Genomic DNA, 17,784 nt, shown 5'->3' on the forward strand with positions numbered 1-17,784 from the left:
ACTCACCAATTCTTAATGCAAGTGGGGAGTTTACTTTTCTCTTTCTGCATTTTGATGTCTAAAATACACTGCTCTAATATTCTAATAGCTTGTTCGTGTCGCTTAGCAATTAAGAGATCAGAGGGGGGTGCCAAGCATCATAAGTTTTCCCTTCAGCTTTAACAACCACTTTAAGTGGGACTGGTCCTCCAAAGCTGGACAAGCAACCCACTTGGATGAAAATTGTGTCTTAACCAGTATTTAAATATTGCCCTCCACACTCTGGACTCTAGAGTGCGGGGGCCTTGTTTGCCCCCGCCTCCAGCCTAAGGGCAGAATTAGATACTTACCTTTGGATACTTGGAAGACCACACTTAGAAATTTAGTTTGAATAACTTCTAAGGGGGCACGATTTGAATAAGGTCCAATTGAGCTCCAAGAAGCAGCTGAGCCAAAGATTTAGCCTGAAAATTGTACATGTGTTAATTTAAAAACCGAACCTACGTAGAGGACTTTCAGATGCAGGGTGCAGGTATAAAGTGCACTACGGTGCATGAGCTGAACATAATGTGTGAATTTATTTTATTATTATTAAAATTTTTATACTGCCCTTCCAAAAGGCTCAGGGCGGTTTACATTAAAACACCATTAAAACCAATTAACAATTAATAACTTGCATGTGTGTACACTTTGTGCAGATTGTGCATAGACATAATGTGTGAATAGGGCTTTTGTGTCCTATTCTCTGTTTTTCTTTGTCTAGCTTCTCTTAGGAACATAGGAAGCGGCCATATATTGAGTCAGAACATAGGTCCATCTAGCTCAGTATTGTCTATACAGACTGGCAGCAGCGGCTTCTCCAGGGTTGCAGGCATGGAGAAGCCAGGACCCATTGGACCCCTCTGCACACAAACATGCAGGTGCCCTTCCCAGAGTGGCCCCATCCCCTAAGGGGGGAATATTATACAATGCTCATGTGCAGTTTCTAAACAACAGAGAGAACAAAAATGAGCAGTGCCCAGAGCAGCCCTTGGCACTGCTTGGCAATTCTGACCACATCAGTTGATCAGCCAGTCTGGCCAGAAATGCTTCAGTGTCCCAGCAGAGGAATCTACTCTGGCCTCTTCAGAGCTTTGCTCTTCAAAATTCAAGTACTTCTAGTTCAGAAATTGCTTTTCAGAGACACTGACTTGCAGAGCAGGCGAGATGTTATGTTGGCGGGTAGGAAGGTAAGAGGCTCCGACCTCTTCCTCTTATTTGAGGAGAGGGCTTTTGCCTTTAAGCCCAGCTCACGCTTTTCCAGAAGCATCTAGTGAGCCACATCGGGAAGAGGACCCTGGCTTAAATGTGGACCGTTTTGGCCTGATTGAGCAGGGCTGCCCTGGTCAAGATCCCGGACCAACAGCAAGGCCTTTGCGTGCAAGGTTTCTGGCTCCCCAAATCCATTCGCAGACACGACTTGCCCCTGGTCCATGGCAGTGCCGCTTGGTCACCCTTGGTCATGGTGAAAAAAGTGCCTCCACGGTTGTGACTTTCCAAGTCTATCTAAACTAGGAACAGGATGTACCAACGGGAGTCTCCAGCGCAGGGAGTGGCGCAGTGGGGGAGCTGCAGCAGCTTGAAAGGGAGCCTGCAGTGCAAGTTTCAGCATCCCATCCCGCCCGCTTGCCTGCTATTGTTACCTATAGCAGCACCTCCGGCTCCTGGGTCTTTGAGATTAGAGAAGGGGAAGAATCACAACCCCAGCCCACGGATCGGATCCTCAGCTTGGGTTTACAGTCAGGGGTTGCTTCCGTGTGTGTGTGTGTGTGTGTTGTGCCTTGCTTGCAGAAGTAGGGTTGTGGTGGGGAGCGCCGGAGGTAAGGAGAAGCAGCTGGCAGCATTCCGTGGGCACAAATAGACTGAGAGGGAGAACTGGAGTTCAGTGGAGCTGCTTCCTGGTGCTTTATGGCTCGTCTCTCGGTTTCTGCTCTCCCTAGAATAACTCTGCAGTTAAGCACCGGACATTAATTAGGCAGCAGCTCTGGAAAAAAGCCAGGGTCTCCTTTCCCTTCCCTTCCCATCTGGCTCTTTTTAGCTCGAGGCTAGGGATTTTTACCTGCTGATACGTGTTCACTCCTGCTACGTTTTGCCGACATGGCTTGGTTACTTGCCCAGTGGCAGGAGGAGAGTCTGAGACCGTCTTCACACAAACACCTGCTTGAGTTGAACGCAACCCTTGGGATGCTGCAGTGAGAAGAGTTTGGAGATTCTGTGCCCTGTCTGTCTGGATGGGGCCAGGTGTGTGCTTGGAGTGTTGAGTGTTTCTGTCAGGTTTTTATAATGCCTATGGTGGAAGCAAACTCCTATGATAGGCGATTTGCACCTTCTTCCCTGTTGAGGGGACAAGGAGTGTTCAGATCTTTTCTGGAGTGCTTGGCTTCAGATGTTCCTTGTGGCACAGCTTTTGCTTAGAAGCAGACCTCATTAGCACCTCATTATTGATGAACTCCTGCAGGTTTCAAGGAGTTGGGTAGATTGCTCTGAAGATTTTCAAAGCTGGAGTAAATAGAGCCCCCCCCCATTGCTTCTGGGAATGTTTTGATTGGGGGGAATAGAATATTTCTTCCAGATTTTTTATATTCATGTCTATAGTATCATCAATGCATGAGAAGCAGGTTCTGCTCAAAAAGCATACCATCTAAATTTCTTTAATTAATTGGGGAGGACAACAGCCACAGGTAACAGAGGATGGATAAGTGCAAATAGTTACACATAATTAACCTTGGTTTCAGATTGGTATCAGGCTGAATAGGGATTTTTGCAGGGGCCATAAAATGTCTGGCTTAAATCCTTCCCTTGCTGAGTTGAAGAATTTCATTTATTTAAGATATTTCTAGGCTGCTTTTCTGTTTAAAACAAACACATGAGGCAGCATACAGCAATAAAGACAAACTCTATAAAGAACAAGGTTATGCATAGCAAATTAAAGCAGCACTAAAGAGGAACTGCTTCCTTGGATGGCTAAACCAAAGTGCCAGGAATGGAAAAGGAAAGGAGGCGGTATAGGCACCCTCTAAGCCAGGGCTGCACAACTGCAGCCCTCCTGGCTCCTGCAGATATTGTATGGCAACATCCCAGACTACTGGCCATTGTGGCTGGGGACTGTGAGAGTTGTAGTCCCAAAAGAGCCAGAGGGCCGAAGCTGGGCTGCCCCGCTCTGTGCTAAACTGGCAGCTCCCAACATTACTCCAGATGGGATCAGCCAACAGGATTGCATTAGTCTAGACCCGACCCAGCTGCTCCCACCAGCGTTGCACTTCATTTGTTGCCTGTGTTGACGCAAATCCCAGGGAGCCTCTAACCTGGTGAATCATCCAAAGGACTTTTGCATCCCCCTGATGAGTCCCGCAGGCTGTCATTTGAGGATCACTGCGCCCAGGAGCTATGCTGGGTTTCTTCTGTTTTGGAAACCCTTCACCCACTGGCCGAGGCGGAGGAAGTGGGGGCCCGGGCAGCTTGCACACAGGGGAGCTGCAACAGGTGGAGGAAAGGGTGGTGCCTTTTCCTCTTCAGAGACTGGCTGATGCACTTGGCTCTTCCCTGCTTTTGTTCCTTGTAACTGTCCAGGACTTCTGCCCCCATCCATTCGTGCATAATGACTCTTGCTCCTTATCTGTCTCTCAGCAGAGGCTGTATTAAAGTGTAACCATTCATTTCTGCCTGACTTGGGAAATGTCTATTGACAGGGTGATGCTCCAGTCTGTCATGGGGGCGGGGAGGGAAGCTTAGGCGAGGCAGCATGACTTTCCCTGCCAGTTCTTCTTGCGTTGTTTTTCTGACCTTTGGGCAGATCCGAGTGGGAGGAAGAGTTTGGGTGGGGGCCGTTTCTTGCCCATTAGGGACCCCTTCTTGTCTGGAGGGGTCCTGCCTTCACTAAGAAGGCAGGACAACCCCACTGTGCCACAGAGTCTTTGCAAGCATAAGGCACCAAACTCCTTAATAGTAAAAGCAGTTTGACAATGGGACCAGTTCCCTACAGGGGTGGTGCGCTGTGCCTCACTGGAGATCTTCAAGCAGAGGCTGGACAGCCATCTGTTGGGGGGTGCTAGAGTTTTGGGTTTCCTGCACCGAGCAGAGGGTCGGGTGGGCTTGACAGCCTATGTCCCGCCCACCCCCTGATCAACAGAGGAACTGGGAGGGGTGGAATAGGCTCTGGGATGAGTGATTGGAAAACAGATGGCATTCTTGAGGCATGGGTTCTGCTCAAAGCAGCCATTTCTCTTGGTGCTTTTCCACTGTCTCTGTTCCCTCGAAGGTGAGCATCATTTTCTAATGAGTTCGGCTGCATGAGTAGTCACAGTTATGAGACCACCTCTCCGTGTCTGCATCTCCCTTCTGGGACACATAATGGGCAGAGATGGCCAGAGAGCCCTGCAGGAGGCCTGGCATGTCTTGGGCTCTTGCTGGAGCTTCTTCCTTCCTTTCCGTCTTGCTTCAACAACTTAATGGAAAGAGATGTGTCTCCCTGCCGCCCCCCAAGCACTGAACAAAAAAACCTTTCTCCCACGTTTGTGATTCAGTAAGTGCCTGTTGCCGAGGCACTTATCACCATCTCTATTTCTGATCTAGGCATTTCTCTGAACCAAAGCAAAACCACTTTCTGGCCTCCTCTCTTTGTTTTCCTGCCTTGTTTCTCACAAGCAAAATGCCTCTGCTCAAGTGCTGATACTATCACTCCACCTTTTCTGTGTCAGGCTTGTACCCTTAGTCCACCCTGACTTCAATGGCTCTCTAGAGGTCACCAAAATCTTTCCTAAAAGTGTTCTCCCTGATGAAAATGAGCCATTCATTCCTGGTGCCCAGAAGGCACCTCTTAAGAGAGCAATGTGCAATGCTTCTTTTCCATAGCCTAGCCTGTTTTAATCCCCACAGCTAATTAAGCTGGACTTCACCCACACTAACCCAATGCCATTGGTTGAGGATGGTCAGCTGCTCTTAATTTAGCGTTGTTCTCACGAACCTCAGTAGGGTAGGTGATGCTTGCTACACAAGTTCGGGAACTGTATGCACTCCTGTTGTCGTCTGTGCTTAAAAAGCAAAGTAGGAGTGGGAGGAAGTGATGGTGTGGGAGTCTTGCTCTGGGTAGGAGGGCTCCATCCTACCCAGCTGTTTAACGAGGTAAGAGGGAAAGGCCTCCTATCCTGTGGAAGCCTCCTACACAATCACTTCTTCTCCCCTCCTACCTTGCTTCTTACGTAAAAACGAGAGCACACACAGCTCTTGAACTTGGGTAGGACGTGTCTCTTACCCTACTGAAGATTGTGAAAACAGCCCTGTTATCAGTTCTTAAGGCTGTGCATAAAGGGTGGGTCCAGTGTTCTCTCTAATTTTTTCCATCTGTATGCGGAATGAGTTTTGTTCTGTGTGGCAGTATCAAGGCAGTGTGCACGCATGTGCATTCAGAGTGGGGCCTTCCTGATTAATCCTGAGCGGCATCTAAAATTAACTGAGCAGACATCAAAAAATGTGTGAGTGCACGCACATGTGCATGCTTTAGAGAGAACACTGGGTGGGTTTTCTTAACTTTGCTAGGGACCCAGATCTTGAAAGAAGATGCTGTTTTTGACTGTGACTTTCAAGCCACCAAACAGATCTAAGTTTGTTCTGGTGTATAAATTTGCACTTATAGCACTGTGACTGAATGACTCCTAGCTTTCTAAGTTCCAGGTTAAAGCAGAGTTTTAGATCTAGTTCTCCCAGAAATGCAAGCTGCTGCTAAGACTCTGCCGTTTCAGACTGTAGGTGAGGGCTTACGTGATGGGATGCTTTTTCTGTACCACCCCCTTCAAAACCAAAATTCCTCCACATAGAAAACTATCGTGTCAGAGATTTCTTTCTTTTTTGTTACTGTGGCAGGAAGCAGCCATGCAGTTTTCTTCCACCTGCAGTCTAAACTGATAGCAGTTCAGAAACAAATTTACTGCCTTATCTGCTCTGGATGTAAACTAGGCCTTCCTAGAAACAAGCAGGACACACTGAGATTATCAGGAGAACGGAAAGCTGATAGCGATGGAGAGGAATGACTTCTGGCTCAAGCTGGCCTGCCCCAGGCTCCCTTCTCTCAGTCCCCTAGGCTACGCTGCGTAGGCGCCTGTGAAGCTAATTTTCAATCAGGGCTGAGACCTGACCAACTTGACCTCCTTTGGCTCTCTCTCTCCTGCTAAAGTGAAATTATTATCTATTAATAGGATCAGACAAGGATTTGAAGGCGCAATTAGCCTCCATGCTGAAACGCTAAAACCCAAATTCAATTGCTTTCCCAAGGAGGAAGCATTTAATTACAGGCTCTGTCAACTTAGTGGCCATCCTCCAGCTGAACATTGATTACAGAGGGCAGTGCGCTGATGCTGGCATCGCCTCCCACTCTTTGCTCTGTCAATCCTGTCTCTTTTGGCCAGAGTGTGGGGGGGATGAGCCCAACTGTTGCTCCCCTGTGAAGGTCCCTCCTGGTAGCAGGCTGCAGGAGAATAGTGCGTATTCTACACACTCGTGATTTCTCCAGGCAGTGAGAAGTTACAGAGACAGTGCTGTTGGGTATGGTTTCCTTTGGGTGTGAGAGCTCTGGAGACGGTGTGTGTGGGGGAGGTCTTTATAATATTTGCTTTATTCACAAATATGTATGCAGAGTGTGTAAAAGGCTTTAAAAAGACTTCCTGGAGGGAAGGTCCCTTCACCACAGGTCCCGAAGGGCAGCAGCAGTGTCAGGAATGCCAGCCAGCTCGGGAGAGGCTTCCACATTGCATTTCCTGAGTCACTCTTTTTAAAACACATTTAAAAAAATGTTAATTTGCAGCTGGATCAGGATCATGGTGAGGAGAGAGAAGTTTTTATGCTCCCCCTTGCTGTGGTCACAATTGCTCCAGCTGCTATTTGCCAGTGGGGAAAAACTCTCCCGTCTGCATCAATGAGATCTTTTTTCTCTTGGGCAAATTGCAGGTAGGTGCGTACGTATGTATGTACACGTACAGAGAGAGAGAGAGAGAGGCAGGGGTAGAGCTAAAGCCACCACTTGTGTGTGTGTTTGGGGGGGATGGTCTGGTCCCCCAAGTCAGGCCCTTCATAATACTTGCACCCTTCCAGGAAAATAAGAGAAGTGGGTGGGTTAATAACAAAAAAACCAGACCAGGTGATTCATGGTGAGCTATTTATACATTTGCAAAGCAGTTACTGCTTCCTGTAGCCTTCAAGCCACTGTGCTCAGTTTCCCATTAATGAAACCAAATTACCAAAGTTTAGTCTTAAAACTAAAAAATTCACCCCAGAGGTTTAGTCTTTTGGGCATAGAAGGTCTCTGGTTATGCTTGGCAAAAGGTCCTCATGAAGATCACATAACAAGTCAGAGGAAATGGCCTCTCTCTCTCAGTGAGGCAGTTTTGGGCAGAGTTTCCTGCTTTGCCTTGTGTGCATCTCGCTATACTTTGCCCACTAACTGTGACTGGTTCAGCCCTGAATGCCTGGCTCACTAAGTGGTTCCATTTCTGCAAAAGTTCCCTTGTCTTGCCACTCCTGCATTACTACTACGACAAACATTTATATACCGCTTTTCACTGGAATCGTACAATATTGTCCATCACAGCAAGGGCAGTAAGTGGGGAAGGGGACATAACTCTTGTCCACTGTTCCCTCTAAGGCGTGCTCACGTATGTGCGCTGACAAGTTTTTGGATGTCCGCTCAGTTCATTTTAGATCCCGCTCAGGTTGAATCAGGAAGGCCCCATTCTGAATGCAGGTGCATGTACATTGCCTTGATACTGCTGCCCAGAACAAAACTCATTCTACACAGAGATGAAAACAATTAGAGGGACCACTGCTCTTGTCTGTTCCTTGGCTGGCAGCAAAAGTCACACATGGTGTAGGAGGAACAGGGTCACAACAGCCTCATCGGATGTGTAAATAAGAAGAGATGGAGTAACTGAATTAAATAGTCTTCTTTGGTAGAAGGGGCTGTTCTGGAAGAACTTGGCTGTCATGTCATTGGTGGTCTTGGAGGAGGATGGGAACTCGACACCTGCATTGGCCCCAACCAGCTGCAGGATGTAGTCGGCATCCTCCGTCAACGTCTCATACTTGCCCACTACGTCATAGTGGATGATGCACGGGTGGCAAAGGGAGTGTACTTGCTTCTAGTGCTCATTGAAAGGCTTCTCATGCTGTGTTCGTGGATCCAGCGAGTAGTACCCAAACTCCTCAACATGTACATTGTGGCCATGCTCCAGGGCCTCTTTGCTAGGATTCTGCCGATTTATCTTTGTCCCGTTCAGAACACTTTGTTCAGGAGCACTGGCTCTTGAACTGGGCTGACTGGGGCCAAACTGTAGATCTAAGGCCTTCATCAATCCCAGATCACTTCATATTACATTTCCATGGGAACTTTCCCAAGAATTCCCAGGTGTGGTGCAGATTTGATGGCATGTAGGGCATGAGGGAGCCCACCCCATCTGTTCTGGATTGCTCATCTTTAAGCCCTTAAGGAGTACTCTTCATGTAGAATTGTTTCTTCCAGCACTTGTTTCTTATTACCCACAATGCATTGTCTAGTTTTCTTCCATGCACATGAACTTGACCAGAGCTAATACCTGCATATCAGGAGAACCAGTGTGGTATAGTGGTTGGTGCTGGGTAAGGAGCAGGGAGACCCAGGTCCAAATTCCCATTAAGCCATGAAGATCACGGGGTGACTTGTGTCCAGTCCTTATCTTGCAGCCTAACCTACTTCATGGGTTTGCTGTCATAATAAAATGGGGGGCAAAGAACTTTTGTCCACTGCAGTGAGTGCCTAGAAAATGTAGCAGATAATGAAAATAACAATGCTCTAGTTATGCTCTAAGAACCCACAGTTGCAAGTGAAATTAAGGTAGTGCTGAAATATGGATGCAAAATATCCATTTTGAATAAATATTTTTCTTGCTAGCTTCCTTGGTTCAAACCACTCCAGGCCGTTGAAGATTGGGCACAAAGAGTGAAGCAGGTGGCGTTCCTTGTGTACTGAATGCTCTCTGGTTGCTTCTCATGAGTGGCACTTTTCTCAAGAGGCTGGTTTCTCCTGCTTTCCTTTTTCTGACATGCCTGCATAATTTTTTTCTTTCTTTTCCTGTTCATCTTGCTCTCTGGAGGGTGACTTGGCCCTGAGTTCTTAGCACTTAGAAGAAGCTGGTCTTAGGAACATAGGAAGCTGTCATATATTGAGTCAGACCATTGGTCTATCTAGCTCAGTATTGTCCTCACAGACTGGCAGTGGCTTCTCCAAGGTTGCAGGTGGGAATCTCTTTCAGCCCTATTTTGGAGAGGCCAGGGAGGGAACTTGAAACCTCCTGCTCTTTTCAGATGGATGGATTCCCTCAATCCCGAGGGGTCTATCTTACAGTGCTCACATGTGTAGTCCCTCATTCAAATGCAAACCAGGGCAGACCCTGCTTAGCTAAGGGGGCAAGTCATGCTTGTGCTAGCAAGCATGAATTGTCCTCTTTGCTAAGCAGGGTCCACCCTGGTTTGCATTTGAATGGAGGACTACACATGTGAGCTCTGGGAAGAGCACCTGCCTGCTTGCTTGCAAAAGGTTCCAAGTTCCCTCCCTGGCACCTCCAAGACAGGGCTGAGAGAGATTCCTGCCTGCAACCTTGGAGAAGCCGCTGCCAGTCTGTGTAGAGAATGCTGAGCTAGATGGTCCAGTGGTCTGACTCTGTATAAGGCAGCTTCCTGTGTTCCTAAGGGATTGCATCTGGAGAGCCTGCCCTTTGAGAAGTTCCACCAGGAGTTCTTTCCAGGCCCTCTACTGTGTGCTGGCATTGGTAGTAGTTGAAGTGGGGCAGGACAGGGGATGAGGGAGGAGACTCTCGGCAGCCTGCCATGCATCTCTGAATTTGCCTCTTTGGTTGACAGCAAGTGGGCTGTTGTTGTGTCCTGCCGATTATTGGCACCCTTGGCCCTGGGTACAAAGGCTCCTCGATTAGCCATGATGGCAAGCAGTCACGTCCAGCCTCATGTTTTTAGCACAGGGTTGCAGAACTTCATTAGAATACAACTCCCATCATTCCTGACTATTGGCCACAATGACTGGGGATGATGGGAGTTGTGGTCCCAAAGCAGCTGGAGGGCTGAGGTTGTGCAGCACCGATTTAGCAGGAGCTCAAACATTCCCCGCCCCCCTTGCCCAACTTCCACAAGGTGCAGTCACCGCACTATGCACAATTCCTTGTCGGCTGTTGCTTGGCTGTTCTCCACCCTCCCTCCAAGTGCACGAGGCCCTATGTCTGGCCTGTGCATTTTGCACTGGTTTCCTTTATCAAGCTGCTTGTTCTCCCTGGCTAAAAGGCCTCTTAAGCAGCTTAGCCATGCTGCTGCAACGTCTCTGACTGCCCAATGCACTTCCCTGTTGGCCAGCCCTTGCCAGGCGCAGCCCTCCCTTCCGGGTTGCATCCTATTTGAATCTTCTTGTGCCAGCCCCTCCTGGCCCTGCAGGTTTTCCTGTCGCCACATGCGGGGGCCTCTGTTTGACTGGGCTGTTCCTAGGGCCGTAAGGCTTCCAAGGCGGGAGCAGAGTAGGTTTGCTTTTCATCTCTCTGGAAACAGCACAGTGTCCACAGCAGCCTGTCACTGCTGAGTCGGTGTGTGTGTGTGTGTGTGTGAGAGAGAGAGAGAGAGAGAGAGAGAGAGAGAAGTCTGGAGGGTTATATAAGGGGAAAAACGAACCAATGCTGCTAGCTTTTGTAAGTGGGAGAAGGTGACTTTCTCCTGTTGTGCTGGAGTGTGTGATTCTGGAGATTCATGCTAGGCTCAATGGGAGGGCAGGGCAGGGTGTGGGAATAACTGCCCTGGTGCATCTTTGTCTTGGTGTTCTCTGCTCCCCAACTAGGTCATTGCTGGCATTATAGAGGTACTGTAGTTTGTGGAGAGAAGCCGCAGCCTCCAGTAGCCTGGGGCAAAAGTGTCATGCTTCTGCTTGCACAGACGGTTTCTGAATGCTCTTCTCACAACAGTTTGTTCTAGGCTCCGGCATGGGGGGGTGTGCTTCCCAGGAGAGGTTATCCAATTCCCTTCTGCTCTGCTAGAAACAAGAGGCTTGCTCTTCTTTGAAGGATGGTGCTCATCTGTCGAGGTGGCATTTCCCCTGCTGTTCAGGAACCTGGGATATTGTAGAACTGAAAAGGTGTGGAGAGGGTGGCCCAGGATCAGGCAGTTGAAGCACTTTCCTCTTTAGTTGAGAGTAGAATATTATTATTTATTATTATTGGTGCGCTTATAAAAATGATACCCGGTATGGCCAAAATGGATTGCATTTTTTTTGGTAGTTTGGGATTTTGGAGTCCTCTAGTGAAATGGATTGGAAGGAGATTCCAGACAAAGTACCCCATGCGATGCTTAATGAACTGCTGCAGCAAGATGTAATGCCCACTGGCTTAGAAGGCTTTGAAAGTGGGGTTAGATGGCTATTGGTCACAATGGGTATTTGGAGTCTCCGTGTGGAGAGGCAGCATATGCTGCTGAGGAGCAACCATGGAGGAGGAATCTTGCCTCCAGACTCTGCTTGTGGGATCTGCTGGCCATGCTGGGAGGCAGCAGGGCACTGGGCTAGATGGACCTTGACTCTGGTTCCTGCAGTGCTGCTCTTCTAAGGTTTGCTGCGGTAACTTGTTGCATCTTCTGTATGCTAGTATCCTTCCATCAACACAAAATCTTCAGCCCTGAGGGGACTGCTTTTTCCCTCCTCTCCTCTTCTGCCTCTGTCATTCGGGGAAGAAGTCAACAAAGACTCAGTCAAATCTTCTCTCGAGATTGACAGCATCAGGGTTTGCAGTATATTTCTAGACTTTAGTTGTTGCTTTTTGAAAGGTGTTGCTTCTCCAATCCTGTCTGCTGATTGCACTGTTATTGAAGGCACAGGGTTGCCTTTTGGTTGTACGTTGGCAAGTCCTGTTTGTCCTGTCCTTATATTTGGGGGTTCCTCCAGGATACCCACAATCATCTCTTTCCTTGCTTGCAAAGGCAGCTGGGAGCTGACGGAGGAGATGGCCATCGATCAGTACTGCAGAAAAAGGAAATGAGCAGGCCTTTGTTTTGCTCCGTCTCCTGACAATGCCATCCATCACCGTGATGGTGATGGGCAGTCTGGACGGACAGGAACCTTTATTGATTCCCTTTTGATACTGGAATAGAAATACTTGTGGGAATTAGTCGTGGGCATCTGGAGCAACAAGATTCACTTGCACAAATCCTGCCAGCACTGAGACGGTGCTCTGTGTGTGTGTCATTACCATTAGCTAGCATGGTGTAGTGGTTAGAGTGCTGGACTAGGACCGGGGAGACCCGAGTTCAAATCCCCATTCAGCCATGAGACTTGCTGGGTGACTCTGGGCCAGTCACTTCCCTCTCAGCCTAGCCTACTTCACAGGGTTGTTGTGAGGAGAAACTTAAGTATGTAGTACACCACTCTGGGCTCCTTGGAGGAAGAGTGGGATATAAAATGTAAAATAACAATAATAATAATTACCCCTGCTTTATAAATAATCACTCATCCACAAAGGATTGCTCTCTGATGATCAGGTAACTGGACCGTAGGTTCTCCCCAGATGTTTTTGTGTCATCAGTCACTGAAATGTGTGTGCTTGTGGTAAGTATATCACATGCTCTGTTTAATGTTGACCTGAGGCCCCATTCCAGCCGGGCCCAAAGTGTGGCTTTCTAGAAGAAAGTTTGCTCTGTTGTCAGTTAACCAAAATTGGCATAAATTGTTTAATAGCTGAAGATGCCTTCCTGCCTTTTTAGCCAATGAATGACTTGTGTAAACACTATTAATCCTCGTTGTGACCTGAGATTTGCTTTTTGCCTGCCTTCTTGGGCATTTGCAGCATGCATGCGTGTAATGTACAACCACAGCCAGTTCGATCATAAGCTGGCCTCTGCTATTCTAAAAGTAAATTTTAACTTCAGTATTTTGGGGGTAACTTTATACCTTTTCACCCTTCGGAGTAAAGCTTTCCAGAGTGGCTTACAAGCATTGCATCAATAAAAGCAGTAGTGTACTGGAGGGGTGTCAGGATATAAATATTTTAAATAAACAAAAACAAAACAGCTCTCTTTTTTCCAGGGCTTAGAGGTTCCTTGGATTTTTGGGAACCTGGACTGACGTGGTTCTTGGGAATGCTTACTACCGGTCCACTTGTTTCTACAGTCTGTAACTACCTGCTTCACTTATAGATTGGAGTGCAGTGTTTGTAGAAAAGTGGGATAAAAATGCAATAACAACTGCAGATAAGCAGACTATTTACAGTCTCTGGCACTCTTTTCTGCAAAGGAAGAACACCACCGCTGGGGAAGTGGGGTGGCAATGTGTCACCATGAGGTTCTCTGCTGAGGCCCAGGATCTATCCCGATTCCAAGCAGTGTGAGGCTTCAGCTTGCTGGGCTGTGTTTGCTCGATTCTGCCAGATACCTAAAGCCTTGCAAGTCCTTTTTTGCCGATCCACACTGCCAGCTGTAAAACCAGACTGTTCTCTTTTCTAGATCTTTTGGAGACGTTGAGCGTTGCATACCGATGACCAAGATGCTGAAGAAAACCATCACAAGCTTTGGGAAGAAGCTGATCCGTCAGCGTGTGCTGGATGCTGATTTGGAGAAGACCCAGTTTGCCCGCTGCCTCACCAGCCTGGACCTGATAGCCCTTGGGGTGGGCAGCACCCTTGGGGCTGGTGTCTACGTCTTATCTGGGGAGGTGGCCAGGGAACAAGCTGGCCCTTCCATTGTGATCTGCTTCTTCATTGCGGCAGTCTCGTCAGTGCTGGCTGGGTTATGCTATGCCGAGTTTGGAGCCAGAGTCCCCAAGGCTGGCTCTGCCTATCTCTACAGCTATGTGACCGTTGGTGAGATCTGGGCCTTCACCACAGGATGGAACCTCATCCTTTCTTATATGATAGGTATGTGCCATTCAACGCGGTGCATTGGAGGAGGAAATTCTGTGTGTTTCCAGATGGTGAGGAGCGAAGGATCTGCAGCTGGGGGCCAGAAAACCAGAGCTTGCTCACCATACTAAAGAAGCTTCACTGTTGGGTCTTCTCAGTTGGCCATACCCTCTTAAGTCGGGGCACCCAGACTGGATTTTTTCACTTGTATATTCTAACAAAAGTTATAAATACAGTCGCATCACTGTGGCATAAGGTGCCTCCACAGAAGCTTGCCTACAGGGGTGTAGGGTCAATTTCGACAGTCCGTGGCTGCCCTGCCACTGCTCAAGGCTCACCAGCCATCTCCCCTACACTGAGCACTCCACCGGCCATGATCCAGGCCACACTGGTGCACAGATGCGGCTGTAGCAAAGGCTGCTGGTCTGCCAGCTGGCAGTAACAAGGAAGGCGGCAGGCAGGCGAGTGGGTGCCAGCGGTGACAAAGAAGGCAGTGTGTGGGTGGGGTGGGGTGGGGATCCTTAAATCTTGTCCCAGGGCTGCTTCCAGCCATGCTACGCCCCTGCTCACCGAGTGGCAAACCTGACATCATTTTGGCACCAAGTGAAGGCTTTCTTATTTGCTCTAAGTAAATAACACTCTTTATTTGCACAATTCTTCGGTTGTGTTTTCCACTGAATAGCACGGAAAAAGACTTATAGAAATTAAAACACTGATGAACAGCAATAAAAACAAATCGACACAACTAAATAAAAGGTCTGAAATTTCAGAAAGGGGAAAGGATAAACAATTTAGGTATTTTGGATCCCCCACCCCACCCCACCCGCCAACACTGTGATTTTAATGCTGGCTTATTGCTCTCACAACGTTTGTAAACCATGTTGGGGTCATCAGAGGAAAGGTAGCAAGCTGAGTTTGAAAGAATAAATAAAGGTATGAGAAATCATTAAATGAGCACAAAAGGTCTTGATTTGTCTTCTAAATAAAAAGTATTGCTGCCTCTTTGTATCTGTCAGGGGAGGGAATTTTACAAGTGGGCTCCATCATCACTGAAAATCATCCCTCTCCCCATCCCCCTTGCTGTACCCCACCCAGCATGAGTACCCAGAGATGGATCTTGGATGCCAGGCAGGTTTGTATGGCCGGAGGGTGGTTCCTTAAGTACATCCTGGTCCCAAGCAGTGTTCCTTGTAACAGGGACTCCCAGATGTTGACTACAACACTCATCATCCCCAGCTGCAGTGGTATGGGTGGGCATGATGGGTGTTGTAGTCAGCAACATCTGGGAGTCCCTGGTCCCAAACTATGTAGGGCTTGAAAGGTTAAGACCAGCATTTTGAATGGTGCTTGGAATTGGCCTGGTAGCCAGTAAACTATAGGAACTGGTGAGATTTTCCACTGGTTCTGTTCAACAGAGTAGCAGTTACGTTCTCAACTGAATGACGTTTCCAAGCCATCTTAAAACATAGCCTGTTGGATAGCAAGGGACAGGCAATCTCTATCAAGACAGAAAAGTAGGTTTGGTCTCCCTCTTTCCTTTATCCTGATCTTTCCCTCAGCATTCACCTTTCTGGAATGCCCTGAGGCACGGATTGCATTGGCGACTGGGAAAGTGCCATGCATATGCCTGAAGGGTTGGGATGATCCCATTTTGCCATAGGGGTCTCTTTGATGCCTTGCAGCTCCAGAACTCCGAGGCTCCTCTGCTGCTCGGAGGAGGGAGGAAGCTCTCTTCCAGAGCTGCCAGGGCACCTGGGTGGGTGTGGCATTTCCTTGAGCTAACAAAATCCTTCTGGTGTCTGCAGGGGCTGCAAGTGTTTCTCGTGCTTGGAGCTCCACCTTTGACAACATAATTGGCGGCCACATCTCCACTTTCTTCAAGAATCACACTTCCATGTACCTGGAAAACGTGCTGGCTGAATATCCTGACTTCTTTGCCCTTTTCCTGGTGCTGCTGCTGACAGGTGAGATGATGCTATAGTGGCGAAGCTTCCTTCCCTTTGCACGTACCTGCCCTATGAGCTACAGGGCTGGGTGGAACCCTTTGATTTCATCCAGCTCTCCCCTGTGGAACATATGCTCCTGCACTATCGTGCTTTCGCAAGAAACCTGCGCTCCACCTTCCTGCTTCTAAAGCCCTTGCGATGGCTTAGACTAGAACGACATCAAAACCTCTTAATAACCGTTGACAGACGACCATCAAAAGCAAGAAAAATAACAGTAGGAGCAGCTGGAGCCAATGGGGCCCATAGCTTGGTGTCTAAAAACAGTAATGAAGGTGGCTGGGTGACTGTATCTGGCGAGGGAACTCCATGGCCAGGGGACCGCTTCAGAAAAGGCCTCCTTGCTGGTTGCCTGTGATGGTGTGGAGAACCAAAGGAGGGACTTGCCTAAAGATAATCTCAGCAGATGGTCTTTGAGACACCCTGATCTGAGGCCATTTAAGGGGTTAGTTCACACGATCAGGAATGGGGTAGGACCAGCATCCTACCTAAGTTCAGGAGCTGTGTGCACTCCCATTTTGTGAGCATGTGCTCGTAAAAGCAAGGTAGGAGGTCGGGGAGTGATAATCTGCAGGGCTCCTGGGTAGAAGGGCTGTTCTTCATTCAACAGCTGAGTACAGCTGCTGGGTAGGACAGAGCCCTCCTGGCCAGCAGGAGCCTCACATGCAATCACTTCCTCCACCTTCTATCTTGCTTCTATCTTGCTCACAAAACGGGTGTGCACCCAGCTCCTGAACTTGGGTAGGACGCTGGTCCTACTCCATTCTTGATTGTGTGAACTAGCCTATTGGCTTTCTGGGTTAAAGCAAACCCTTTAAATAGGCCCAGCCCAAGAATGTGTGAATCTAATAAAAAGCCAACCAGCCTCTGGCATCTGAGGTGGGACTAGAAGACTCCCCTAGTGATGTGCACGGACTGGACCAGAGGCCATTCCAAAGGCCTCTGGACATGGGGCGGTTTGGCAGTTTAACACGGGGGTTGGGGGTTCCTTTATTTATTTATTTATTTATTTAGGGTTAGGGTTAGGCAACCGGCGCCCCTTGCATTAGGAGAGCTGTCATGGTCCCCTATGTCCTCATTTCCTCCCCTTTAGGCCTGCTGGCATTTGGCGTGAGCGAATCTGCCCTGGTGAACAAGATCTTCACGGCCATCAACCTGCTAGTTCTTAGCTTTGTCATCATCTCCGGCTTTGTGAAGGGAGACATAAAAAACTGGAGCTTGTCCAAGGAGGATGTTCAGAACCTCACCCAAGAACACACGAAGCCCGGAACCGAGTAAGGGCCTTCCTCTCTGAGCGCAATGTCTGTCTGGCCACTGCCACTTAGGCTCTGTTTAGTTGTGGATTGGGGCCAGCACCCCCCTGCCTGCCTGGGGGTGAACAGCTGGCTGCTCCAAGTGCTGCTGGCAATCCAGTCTTTGCTGCAGAAAGAGGCGTGGGGCAGTAGTGATGGGTAGAGGGAGGGGGAGCAGCCCTGGGGAGCCAGCAGGAGAGCTTCTGAAGGCCTGTTGTGTTCTGTGTGCTAGCTGGAGGGAAATCCTGGCCACCAGTTTTTTCACCAAGCATGCATATTGCCCTCCAGAGGTCCTATTGAAGCGTGTTTGACTTCCCTGCACATGGCTGCAATACATTCTCATTCACTCACTCTCTCTCTTTCAGACCGGAGCCCTTTGGAAGTGGTGGCTTCTTCCCCTTTGGTTTTGGAGGAGTCCTTTCTGGGGCTGCCACCTGCTTCTATGCCTTTGTTGGATTTGACTGCATTGCAACAACAGGTGCAGCAGCAACTTTGAGGGGCAGGGAAGTGTGTGGGGGTGGGCGGGGAGAGCAGGTGGGGTGAAGAGGGAGGGATCCACTTCTGGGGAATTCC

General features: G+C 48.7%; 1 protein-coding gene across 4 annotated transcripts in view; it reads left to right on the forward strand.

The window, feature by feature from the left end:
* SLC7A3 (solute carrier family 7 member 3) overlaps positions 1-17,784 on the forward strand; it is a 34,908-nt gene that overhangs the window by 2,140 nt on the left and 14,984 nt on the right. For all 4 annotated transcript variants that reach the window (XM_053273347.1, XM_053273344.1, XM_053273346.1 and 1 more), the window contains exons 2-5: positions 13,522-13,931; positions 15,722-15,880; positions 17,013-17,193; positions 17,577-17,689. In XM_053273347.1, coding sequence (XP_053129322.1) covers positions 13,553-13,931; positions 15,722-15,880; positions 17,013-17,193; positions 17,577-17,689 — 832 coding nt within the window. In that variant the 5' untranslated portion in view covers positions 13,522-13,552. The remainder of the gene's footprint in view (positions 1-13,521; positions 13,932-15,721; positions 15,881-17,012; positions 17,194-17,576; positions 17,690-17,784) is intronic.

The sequence above is a fragment of the Hemicordylus capensis genome, chromosome 11, assembly GCF_027244095.1.
Source record: "Hemicordylus capensis ecotype Gifberg chromosome 11, rHemCap1.1.pri, whole genome shotgun sequence".
Lineage (NCBI taxonomy): Eukaryota > Metazoa > Chordata > Lepidosauria > Squamata > Cordylidae > Hemicordylus > Hemicordylus capensis.